The sequence below is a fragment of the Erithacus rubecula genome (assembly GCF_903797595.1).
Source record: "Erithacus rubecula genome assembly, chromosome: 6".
NCBI classification, from domain to species: domain Eukaryota; kingdom Metazoa; phylum Chordata; class Aves; order Passeriformes; family Muscicapidae; genus Erithacus; species Erithacus rubecula.
In genome coordinates this window covers 8,104,966-8,117,439 of record NC_136688.1, presented here as the reverse complement: position 1 = coordinate 8,117,439, position 12,474 = coordinate 8,104,966, and the positions used below count along the sequence as shown (strand labels likewise).

Sequence of the window (12,474 nt, the reverse complement as noted above, 5' to 3'; positions counted from 1 at the left end):
TCTTAAAAGGACAGAATTTTTCAGCACAGCTGAACAACTGCAACAGTGTTTTGTGCCTTTCCAGAGCAGGGTAATTATTAAATGCTGGCACTGAAGCCAGTTCTTTTGTGAAAAGTTTGCAAACCAGAACTTTTCCAAGATACTCCTGAGTATTGCTGGGCTTGCTAGATCATACTGAGGTGTGTGATGAAGTAAAATCAGTCAGATTGGGTTAATGCTGTCTGTGCACCATGCAGAATGCAGCAGTCCAGTGCACAGATAATCATTACCCAAGATCCAGTACCAGAGGAATGGCAAGAATGTTTCTGCTTTAAAAAGACTTAGTAAAAGTCTTTGAGGTATAATGTTTAGTTCACTGAATTTGGGCAATTAGTTGTTGGACTCAAGGTTTTCATACAATCCAGCAATGCTAATGGTCACGAAATATGAATATTCAATAACATTAAGATTAAAGCACTTACAGATATCTGGAAGTATGTTTTTGGCATCTTAGGTTCAATACTAAATTATTTCATTTGGGAGGAGTTCGAGAGCTCTCAGCTAGAATGAGGAGATAATCACTGGACAATTGCACTGTGCAGATGTGCAGAGAGCACTGGACAGGCTCAGTGTCCTTGCACCAAACTGTGAAATCCACCCCAGCTCCCAGAAGAGCTCACTGGCACTGAAGGCTGTAAATGGGTTAGCTGCCCCACCTAATTAGTGGCTTGTCTTCATTTTCTTCTCTCTTCACTCAGAGTCAGGATTAAAAACATGGAGGAGAGGAGTTTTCTCGTGTTTGGATTTGGTTGTTTATTAAATCTTGTCTAAAGTCCTGAGAGTTCTGCAACCCTTCTAGCTAAAAGTGAGCAAAATGGAGGTAGATTTAGCTAGTTACAAGGTCTCTTAAAGCTAAACAGTCCAATAGAGAATTAACACCTATATTGTTTATACTTTTGACCCAATAACTAAACCTCTGTGACCTGCAGTGCAGCACCAAATATCCAACCAAAAACTACAACCTGAAATCATGAAGAAGAGGGAAGAAGACAGAAAGAGACAATGCCCAAAACCCTCCATCTTGTCCCATACCTATTACTAAATTCTAAAACCCCAAACTCAAAACCCTTCACCATGTGAAATTGCACATTTCGTTCTAACTACACAACTGTGATTTTAACTCAAATTTGGAAGCCTTCTCCAAAGCCTCAGGTGAAAAGCAGTGTTCTCCTGGGGACAGAAAGTTCCAAACTCCCAGGCTTCTGGCTTCCAGCAGAAGGCTATAAGGTTTGCTTTACAGTGCACATTGGAGGTGTCAAGCTCTTGCTGTTGGCACCATTAATTTCTGGAGCTCTGGTTCATTTCTGGTTCCAGCTGCCCCAGTAAAGCAGAGCAGGTTTCTGTGCTGCAGGCTCACTAACACACCTTCATCTATAACGTGTTCTTCCTCTCCTAGATCAGTGCTCCCCTGGTGAATATTCCCCTGATGGCTTCAAGCCCTGTGTGCCCTGTCCCCCTGGCACATACCAGCCTGAGGCTGGCAGGGTGTCCTGCTTTCCCTGTGGAGGAGCTCTAACAACGAGGCACAGCGGGGCATCCCTGTTCCAGGACTGTGAGACCAAAGGTGAGCCAAGATTGAGCTGCTCTGATCCCAGGCAGAAGGAAAATGCTCAAAAAACCTTCCAGAGAAGGTTTTTTCTCCTTCTAAGGGTCAGTCCTTTCAGGAATCTCATAGTTGGTTGGCCTGGCCTGGCTGTGAGGAAATTCAGTAAAACCTCAACTCTTTCTAAGACTGATGACCAAAAGCATGGGTAAAAGAAAATTACTTATATAAATCACTTGAGGACAAAATCTTTAATAGAAAATCTGCTGCTGCAGAGCAGAAATAAGGGATAGAAATAAGGTCTTGATGCAAACATTTGGTAATGGTTTGGAATAAGAGGTCTCTCTTGTTTCAGTTAAGTTGATTGAAAATTACAACATACTTTAAGAATTTAGCAATATCATTGAAGAATTAATATTACTGGTAGTAGTGTGATATCTAATAGTTTCCTTCAGTGTAGAATCACTGAACTTGCAAATACTGTTTATTCATACTTAATTTTGTGAAATTGAAGTACTAAAAAATGATGTTAAAACTCTGGATCAAGATAAGAGGAACTGATTTCAGTTTTATTTAACATAAACAAAAACAAGTCTATAAATGAGGTTCAGTTTTCAATTTGGAGTGGAGATTAAAGGAATTCTTTCTATTAACTGGAATGAAAGCTCAGGAATTTGCATGTGGAAGAGGCCACATGAGACGTGGAATCACAGATGCAAGAACCATTTGGAGCTTATCTGAAGCATTTGGATTGGGGCAGCATTTAGGGAAGAACTCCTGGCTGAGCCAGCTTCCAAAACTCAGCAAAAATTATTTGGGAGTAAGCAGAGCTTAAAAGGAGTAGAAAAAAGGGACTGTGCAGCATAGAAAACTACATTGCACAAAATAACCTGGTAAACTGAAATAGTTTTGTTACCTCATAGTTTATTGATAGGGTTTTATTCTGCTTTCTCACAGAACCACTCTACAGTGTTGCATTTGGGAATTTTGAACTTGCACACAATGACCTGATGAACTAAAATTTGCTTTATCACCTCTTTTTTTATCACCCCCAAAGATTACTAATCTGGCATTTCAGTTTCTGAAATTACACTAGGTCTTACACAAATGTATGAAAGCATATTCCAGTGTGCTACTGGCACTTTTTAAACCAAGATTCTTTAATTCCTGTCCAGTTCAGTGCTCTCCTGGCCATTTTTACAACACCACCACTCACCGATGCATTCGCTGTGCAATTGGGACATACCAGCCTGAGTTTGGGCAAAATTACTGCATTGCCTGCCCTGGAAACACCACTACAGATTTTGATGGGTCAACAAACATTACACAATGCAAAAGTAAGTACAGCAAGGTGCCTTTGATGCTCTTATAAATAAAAAAACTGGGACATTAATATTTTTTAGTGGCCCTAAGGGCAAAACTTAGCTTTGCTCCAGGGAGCTGGAGAGAAGGCAGAGGTTGCTCCTCTTTTTCTGCCAGCATCTCAGCCCACATGGCTCACTGAGAGACCATTTCTGCAGGCTGGTTCCATCCAGGTTAGTGATGACTGTTTTGCCAGCTGGTGCTGGGTTGCTTGAGGTGTTGCTATTAAATCTTTTCTCCTTTGATATAGCAGAGTTTGTGTCCTCAGCACCCTGATTTGTTCCCTGCAGTTTAGAGGAATGGAAGCTGGCTCACAAAGCTTAATAGCTCTAGTTATTCTTAATAACAGCCTTTGAAGGGTTCACTTACAAGGGGAGGCACTGTTCTGGATTGATGGTAGCTGTGGTGTGGGAAGCTGGGGGTGAATTAAAGAGGGAGAATGCAGGGCACAGAGGTGACTGCTCAGAACCACCTCTGGAGTGCCTGTGTACACTCAGATGTGTGCAAACACACCCACACAGAAATGTGAGAGGCTGGCAAAGAGAGCTATACCTGCAGCAGATGCAGGAAGGAGAATGTGTGTCTGTACCCGTGCAGCTGGGGGTGACCTCTCTGCCTTGCCCTGCATGCTGTGCTCCTTCTGCAGACAGGCAGTGTGGAGGGGAGCTGGGAGACTACACTGGATATATTGAGTCACCCAACTATCCTGGGGACTACCCTGCCAACAGCGAGTGCACCTGGAGCATCAACCCCCCGCCCAAGCGCCGCATCCTGATCGTGGTTCCAGAAATATTCCTGCCCATAGAGGACGAGTGTGGAGACTACCTGGTGATGAGGAAAAGCTGTGAGTCTGAAACACCTGCAGAAACTGGGTGTAGCCTCTGCTTAAGAGCAGAAATTTCTTTAAATGGCAAGGGGAGAATATTCAGCAATGCTGCCTCATAGTTCTCAGTGAAACAGGGGACAAGGGCATGATGTGCCAGTGAGCTGAGAGAAATATTGTTAAGAAGGGGTAGGTGGTTCAAGCTAACCAGTCATGCATTATGTTAAGCAGTTCTGGCCTGGGTTAGGAAAGAGGAAATGCTTGCTAATCCTTACAGGTGCCTGATGTATGGATAAACAACCTCAGTTTCTAGTATAGGCACGTCCTTCAAGCAGTAGACTGTTTTCTTAGGAAAAGGGAAAATATTCCCTCACCAAGAAGCCCCTCATTGATGGCCTGCCATCCACTGATGGCCTGCCACATTTTGAGGAGCTTTCTTAACACCAGCAAGCACTTTTCTCGTGGTAGTTCAGGCTGTGTTGTGGCAGCCCTTTGGTGTGAAGCATTGTCACACAGTGCCTGTTGTGTGCTTGCTTTGGAAGCCTCTTCCAACTCGGTGACCACGTACGAGACCTGCCAGACCTACGAGCGCCCCATCGCCTTCACTTCCAGGTCCAAGAAACTCTGGATCCAATTCAAGTCCAACGAAGGGAACAGTGCCAAGGGGTTCCAAGTTCCTTATGTGACCTATGATGGTGAGTGGGTGTGAGCAGCTGGGCTGGTGTGCAGCTGCAGAGTGCAGAGCTGCCCTCCCCAACAGCCCAGTGGTGTCACCAGAGCTGCCTCCAGCAGCTGCTTCATTTTAGACCCAACTTAAGGAATTCTGCAGTGCACTGCAGTCTTTTGAGTGCCACCATGTCTTCCAGACAAAAAGCTGGGCTTCTGGGCTCTGGCCTGCAAAAAGCTCAGAGATAGTATCTAAATTTTGTGCACTTCTGTGCCTTTCCATTTCCTCTGGGTGGCCCCAGTTAGGAGTTAGGTACAGCCCAAGTAGCTGTGTTTTATTGTGTTCCTGCTGCCATTTGTGACCTAGAATCAGACAGCAAAATATCTGTACTGAAAAGAAGCTTGAGGGGAAAGATTTTCACCTCACCCTTGTCAGAATCACGAGGTGTGAAACTGGAGCTGAGGATTTGCACATCAGCATAAGTGAAGTGATATTTTATGTTCTGTTCACACTGGATTAATTGTGAGGGAGTCATCCCTGCTGTGGTCTGCAGAGTTTCACTAGTGGTGGGTAAGTAATTTTTCAGGGGAGACCTCTCCATTTGAAGCATTTCAGGTTATGATTGACCAGGGGGGTTACTTTTAAGAAAGCATCCTCTTACATAAATTTTTTATTCCTTCTTCCTGTAGACAGAAGCCAGTGAGAGGCTGTGGGTGTGTACAGCTGGGTTCCTGCAGCTCAGCTGGTGTGAAGCAGGTTCCTTGGTTACTGTGTGCACTCCAACCTTGGGTGCTTTATGGTTTCCTCTGCTTTTGACAGATTGATGCTGAGCAGCTCAGCAGAGCACACTGTTCTCATAATAAAAAGAAAAGTGTTTGGAATATTTCCTGGCTGCTAATATGAGGGCCAAGTACTACTGGCTCTTCTGAGGGCAGGGCTTCCTTGTGTAACCACAGGGAGTATTGAGGATGTAAATTAAGTGAACCTGCAAATTCCTCTCTTGTGCATTCCCCACAGAGGATTACCAAGAGCTAATAGAAGACATTGTTCGGGATGGCAGGCTCTATGCATCTGAAAATCATCAAGAAATACTCAAGGTACATTCCTTCCACTAGACATGTCTGTTTTTAATTGGAGATTATATTATTTGGTGTGAGTGAGTTTGTGTCCTGCTCTGCATCAGGTCTGTTCCTTGGTGCACCATCAGGGAAATGGGGAAAATCAGCAGATCCTGATTGTGCAGAGCAGTGGATAGAGCACCCTTTGCTCAGGGGGACTGAAGGTGGATCAAGGAAATTAATTTCTTGGGAAAGCACTTGGTGCTGCTCCTTGTGGCCTGTAGATTAGCAAAGGCTTTTCCTCCCTGGGTGAAGGAAGTCTCCTTGTGGGTTTCTCTGACCTTGTTTAGGGGACTTCCACAGGCAAGTTGAGTGCATGCCTTTGTTTTGCTGGATATCAGCTCAAGTGTGTTTGTTTGTGGCTGGTTTGCTGCTCTTGGATGTGTGAGGAGGGAAGCAATTCTGGAGCTGCTAATGTGGAGCACCAATGACCTTCCAGGAACCTGAAATTCAGCCTTGCTCTGCTACATTTCCAAACCCCTGAAACACTTGAAAAGTAAAATACCCATCATCTTTTTTTTTTTTTTTTTGAGTTAGACAGTCATTAAACCTTGGTAACACTGACCATAACTCCTCTGTGGAACTACTAGCAAACCTGCTTCCCTTTCCCCAGGACAAGAAGCTGATAAAAGCATTGTTTGACGTGTTGGCACACCCACAGAACTACTTCAAGTACACAGCCCAAGAGTCCAGAGAGATGTTCCCAAGATCCTTCATCCGGCTGCTGCGCTCCAAAGTTTCCAGATTTTTGAGGCCTTACAAATAATTGGCACTGTAATTCCAAGCTGAAGCAGCCCTGGGCATGCACAGGGGGGCTGTGGGAGGTGGGGCTGCTTTCTGTGTTTTACACACTGGCAGAGACACTCCAGGGAAGCTCGCCAGCTCCGTTCTTGGCAGAGTTTGGCTTTCTCAGCTCATATAAATATTTTGGTGAACAGAATTTTGATTCCTCTCCAGATAATACCTTTTGGGTACCAAAGGATACTTCACAGTGCCAGAATTGGAGATTGCCCATGATTTCTGTAACTGAATGGTGCCAAGCAGAAGTTTGTAGAGCTCTGCCCCATTGCTTCATCAGCACCTCTAAAAGCTAATGAGGACAGACAGGCTAAGTGGTGTGGTTTGGGATGAGCCCTGGGCCATTAATGCAGGTTACCTCAACAAAGCTGAGGTCATGTTTGGTCTCACTGAAAGTGAGAACAGGATTGATGTGTCTCTTAACATTTGCTGTGCAGGAAATCCAGAGCTAAGGTTGACATAGTTTTAATTCAAACCAGTGAGGCCAAGAACTGCACAAGGTGCAGTTTTTTCCCTAAACTACATGTGGCATGGAGCAGAGGGTTGAAAATCAGCTTGAGTGTTCAGGTGTCCATGCTAGTGACCTATTAGTTCACATGGAGTGGCACCTGACTAGACTGTGGGCACCACAGCACTGGAAAACAGGCCCTGACACACTGGACATTTCCATTTTGGGCTTTCTGCAACTGTTAGAACAGATCAGATTCCTTCCTAAATCCCAACGTTGTCCCTGTGCATAGACCTGGGACAGCCAAAGGCATCTTCAAAATTGTGTAAAATTCTGTCCTCTGAGCACCTGCAGGTGAACACAGAAGCCCCATTTTAAATGCAGGCTTTGCATAGATTATGCTCTTGGTACAACACTCTTTAAATCTGAATAAGGTTTTGTATGAGCCTCAGCTGTTCCATTCTCTACAATGGCCTTGTTGGGCAGAGAGGAGCTGCTTTCCCTGTCTGGCTGGAGACAAGGAGGGGTACAATGATTCAGCCAGACTGTGGCCACAAAAGTTGTCTATGGCAAATTGTTCCTCAGGATTCCCAGGCTCTGTGTCCTCCTCCTCCTCAGGCTGTTTCTTGTTGGAGACAAGGCTGTTCTGAGAGGGCCTGTAGGGAAATCTGAGCTGATCAAAATGTTGTCTCAGTGCTATTCTCAGTCCACAGCTACATCTCCTCTGGCCACACAATCCATTCTCTCAGAGTAATGTACCTTGGGGACCTTCTGCTTGGAAGGGAGATAGCCACAGTCCCATCCATTTGGGAATGGACTTCAAACTCCTGTCTTTTGGTCACTGGCCATGCCAATGGGTGCAGTGGGCACCAAACTGCCTCTCTGTGCCATCTTTGGAATGGTACTTACATTTCACAGGGTAGCCAGGAGAAATCCTCCCTTTCCCAGGGTGTGGAGCCAGACCTGCTGGGTTTCATTGCATTGGCATGTGGTATTTAACTGCTGTATGTGAATAACACCATGTCCAGAGTGTGACAGAGGAAACCCTCCCCAAGAGCTGGGCTCTGATCCTCCTTCCTGCACTGTTGGGAGCAGATGTGCTCCTGACTCAGCCTTGCTGAGCTGCTGTGCCATGGTGTGTGTGAGACAGGGACACATCTTGGCCATGGTATGATGGGGAGGGATGGTGCCTGGGGAGCAGAGCCTCTCAGGATGGGGCTGGGTGGTTCTTGCTGCTGGGGAGGGGCTGCCAGGCCTGGCCAGAGCTGGGGAATGGTTTGTGCAGCTGCCAGGAGGGTTTGCTGCATCCATACTGTCCTGCAGGGAGAGCCCAGGGAGGTGTTTCCAGCCCTAGCCCCATTCCAGATGCAGTGTGCCAGTGAGCCCAGCGAGCCACTAGCCCCCTCTGTGTGCCCTGGGCACTCTGGAGCTGCTGCAGCTCTGCTCTGGTGGTGGCACAGTGGGGACAGGGCCATGGTGTGCCCAGCACAGGGGCTGTGCTGCAGGCTCAGTGCCAGGGGAGAGCAGGGCAGCTGTGGCTGCCAGGGAGGCTGAGGAGTGAGCAGCTCTGCTTTGTGGTGCTCAGGGACACACAGGGACTGGCTTCAACCAGGGCTCAAGGAAGGCAAAGCTGTGAAACATCCAGGTGTTCCTGATGGGTGGAACTGGGCTGTGAAACATCCAGATGTTCCTGATGGGTGACACTGGACTGTGAAACATCCAGATGTTCCTGAGGGTGAGACTGGGCTGTGTTGCTCTGTGCATGAGTTACTGTCCCATGCTCTGGGTTTGTCACTCTGCCTCCTCTCCAGCCCTGCACAGCTGCTTTTGGGAGCCACAGTGATCCCAGCTTTGCTCCTGCTGCCCCACAGTGAGCACAGGCCATTGCCATTGCTGGGAGGAGAGGGGTGTGCAGGGTCTGGGGCTGAGGAGAGAACCTGCCCCTTCTCAGAGAAGAATCCTCCCTGTTCCACTGCCCTGCTCCTTTCCTAGTCAAACTGCAAACAGCTCAGAAGCACTTCTGTTACCCTTGATCTGACATTATGGATCAAAATTTCCCCTTTTGCTGCAATTCCTGTGTGTACAGTAAAAAGTGAAGAGGGAATTTTTGCTACCTTGAATGCTGGGAGGATTGATAACTTACAGAAGGTTGTGAACACTTGGCATTGTATCTTCATAGTGATGGTAGTGGCTCTGTAGAAATTTCAGTTTCTACTTTCTGTGTGGTTGTAGACTGATGATGTGTTTTGGCAACAAGTGATTCAACAAATGTTCAACCCCATAAAACAAATTTAATTTTAGTCCAAACTGGATGACTCAATGTCACCTATGTGAGATAAGCAAAAGGAACGTTTTGATGATTGTAAATTAATGTAAAATGTTTCAGACTGTTACTCTTGATAAGAGAAATAAACCAGTGAACTTTTAGCTGCATGAAGTTCTTGGGTAATATTTTTAGTTATCTTTCTGTGCTAAATAATAATTTTGACAAATTTAATGGTTGTTTGACAAGTTATTGCACATCAGATACAATTTATCCTGGGAACATCTGCTTACCACAGCATCCTGTTTCATGTAATATATTACTAGCCTGCATCTATATGCATGAAGATACAATTCTTCACATATTTAGTGGTGCACATAATTCTGGCAAGTAAAATACCAGAATTATCCTGGTATTAATTCTAAAAGTTATTCTAAAAGTATCTCCTATATGATGAGCTAGAGCCAATTGGTCTATTGTAACAAGCTGCATAAAGACAGGATAAACAACTAAAAGGAACTCCAAAGTGTTTTATTACTTTGTACATTCATCTGATTATTTTCCCTAAAAAACAAAACAAAACCAAAAAAAACCCCAAAAAACCCACACGAACAAAAAACCCCTAAACCACACTGTTTAAAATGAAAAATAATTTTAAAAAACCCCAAACCAAGGAAAACAAGGTGAAAGCCTGTGTTAAGACACAAGTTCCCAGAATACTTTTAATATTATACCACAATGTCATTAAATTCACTGGCTTAGTTTCTTAGAATTAAAAACTGGAGTTAGGTCATAGGAAATTGAAAATAAATCAGTCTATAATAATTTTTAATACAGTTTTTCTGGTTAGTTTTTAATATTATGTTGAGATTATTAGATTCAGTGAGTCTATCCAACTTTTGTAAAAGTTATCCCAATATCTTCTCCTTAATTTATTCAATTGCCTGTTTGACCCTTGGCTTTCTTTGACCACAGTGACAAGATGTGATTTGTATTTCATGTGTCCACCCAGTTGGTTTGGTGTGGTTTTGGAAGACACAGCTGTGTCCTTCAGCTGTTGGCTGTGGAAAGGTGACTTTGCTGGTTTTTGTGGCAAAGAGTAAATGACACACAGGATGAAGAGGTCCTGGAAAGCATGGTGGCTACAGGCTGATCACAGCACAAAACTGTGCTATTCAAATATTCTGTGAGTGCTGCCAGTGCTGGATTGCAGTGATGGAACAAACCCACCCCACAACACCTCTTGCTGCTGCCCATTTAATTTGAACAAATCTTTTGCTCAGAGGCAGATTTTCACTCTCTCTTGTGGAAGTCTGCTCTCCATAACTCATATTCTGCTGGGAATGTAGAGAACAGCCAGGAGCAGCAATGCAAAGAGAGCACCTGTGGGGAAAATGGGAGTCACAGAACTCAAGGGACACATTCCACTCAGTAGGTAAGTCCATCTAGTTTTTCTCTAAGCCAGAGCATGACATTCTCATGCTGTTTTTTAAACTATCTTATTAAATCACTTTAGATGTTAAAAAAGAAAAAAAGTACCTTTCTCTGTTTGAATATGTTAGTACAGCTTTTTCTCTGATTAAACACATTTTGAAGAGTAAGTTTTTTTAATTCCATGAAGCAAAGCCTGTTTAGTACACAGTGAAGAAAAAAACAGAAATCTTGAAATCTTTTTTTCTTATTGGAGATGTCTATAAAAACAGAATTCATAAAGGAAGCTCCCTCACACTATCTAGCTGCTAAACTTGATCTGATGCAACCTCTATTTTTTTTTTTCCACTGGGAAGTTTCTTCAATAGGCAATGCAAACTTAGAAATCATGCCATGAAATCTCTGTCAGGAAATCAATGGATTGTAATTTTAGGGAGAGAAAAAGTTACTTCCAGAAGAGAAAACTTTGGAAGCTGAAATATTCTGAAGTAGTCACTTGAGATGCAATTTGTTGTTTATTAGTTTTTATTTCAAGTGTTATGCACACTACAATAAGCCATGAAACACTTGTGCTGCAGGAGCTTTGCCTGACCAGAGGAAGCCTCATCCTCTGTGCCCCAGTCAAACAGAAGAGTGGCAGCTGTCACCAATGGCAGCTCCCCTGGCTCCTGGAGGGGCTGCCCAGAGTAAAACCCAGCCACAGAAACCAGCTAAGGGCAAGAGAGGGGATCATGATTTGTGTGAGGTTTAAAGTGGGAATTGAGGAAGCATTCCAGGAAACTGGGAGTTCAGGATCTGTGTGTCCAGTGGACAAGCCTGTATGTGACACAACACTGGATTTTAGGTGGCCCCAGTTTGCTGTTACTGGTGCAGTGCTGGTGTGAGGGGCTGAGTGGAAAAGCTGAGACCAGTTATTAAAAACAGGATGACTAAAAAGTGCTCAGGGGGCCTGTCTGGCTTACATAGCACAACTATTGCCCTGGCTCCTCTAGGTGCTAATTCTCTCAGCAAACTTACAAAAATAAAACCCTGAAAAGGCTCATCCATGCTGAGAACAGCAACTTCATTCAGTGGGAGAAGGGAGCTTAGCTCTAGGAACTGAATGTTCAACACTGCAGGCATTACTGTCTTCCCCAGGGCTGTCCAGAAAGCCCTGCAGCAGTGCTGGAATAAACACATCACAAATGCCTGTCCCAGCTCTGTGCAGGACACAAGTCCAATGGGACCATTTGCTCCTGGAGTAGATAAAAAAGGCTTATCTGTGCCAGCAGGGTATGTTTCCTCATGCAGGACTGGAGGAGTAAAATCCAATGAACAGGACAGTCTGGCTTAGGGATGCTCTGGAATAAACTTCATGTGAGATGCTAGAGCCTCATCCCTACCTCAGCCTGAAATATTGTGAAAGTGCTCAAATAAGGAGATTTTTGAGGGTTTGGGGTGCTGAGCTAGTGAGGCTGTACTGGTCTGTGTGAAGCTGCTGTGCAGGGCTGTGCCCAGACAGCAGGGCACAATCCCCAGGAGCAGGATACCATCCCCAGGAGCAGGATACCATCCCCAGGAGCAGGATACCATCCTCAGGAGCAGGATACCATCCCCAGGAGCAGGATACCATCCCCAGGAGCAGGATACCATCCCCAGGAGCAGGATACCATCCCCAGGAGCAGGATACCATCCCCAGGAGCAGGATACCATCCTCAGGAGCAGGATACCATCCCCAGGGCTTCCCACGAGAGGGCAGCACGTGGCCCCAGCAGACACAGATCCCTCTGAAATCCCTGCTGGCAAACAGCAGCGGGGTTTGGATGGGGCTCCTGCTTCAGGCAGGACCCCTAAACCAGACGCTGGGCTGGAACTTTGGTGCCTCGCAGCTCTGGAGCCTCACCACTGCCTCTGTGCAGTCGTTTTGGAGCAATTTGTAAATGATTTTGTAGTTTGAGTTTCTTGTTTTGTATTTATATTGTATTTTATCTGCTTTTATAAAA

General features: G+C 45.1%; 1 protein-coding gene across 2 annotated transcripts in view; it reads left to right on the top strand.

Moving 5' to 3' along the window:
- The window catches only part of SCUBE2 (signal peptide, CUB domain and EGF like domain containing 2), a 36,520-nt gene extending 29,260 nt beyond the window's left edge, over positions 1-7,260 (top strand). For both annotated transcript variants that reach the window (XM_079307576.1, XM_079307575.1), the window contains 6 exons: positions 1,436-1,603; positions 2,758-2,919; positions 3,591-3,788; positions 4,310-4,462; positions 5,452-5,531; positions 6,166-7,260. In XM_079307576.1, coding sequence (XP_079163702.1) covers positions 1,436-1,603; positions 2,758-2,919; positions 3,591-3,788; positions 4,310-4,462; positions 5,452-5,531; positions 6,166-6,318 — 914 coding nt within the window. In that variant the 3' untranslated portion in view covers positions 6,319-7,260. The remainder of the gene's footprint in view (positions 1-1,435; positions 1,604-2,757; positions 2,920-3,590; positions 3,789-4,309; positions 4,463-5,451; positions 5,532-6,165) is intronic.
- The last annotated feature ends 5,214 nt before the right edge of the window (positions 7,261-12,474 follow it).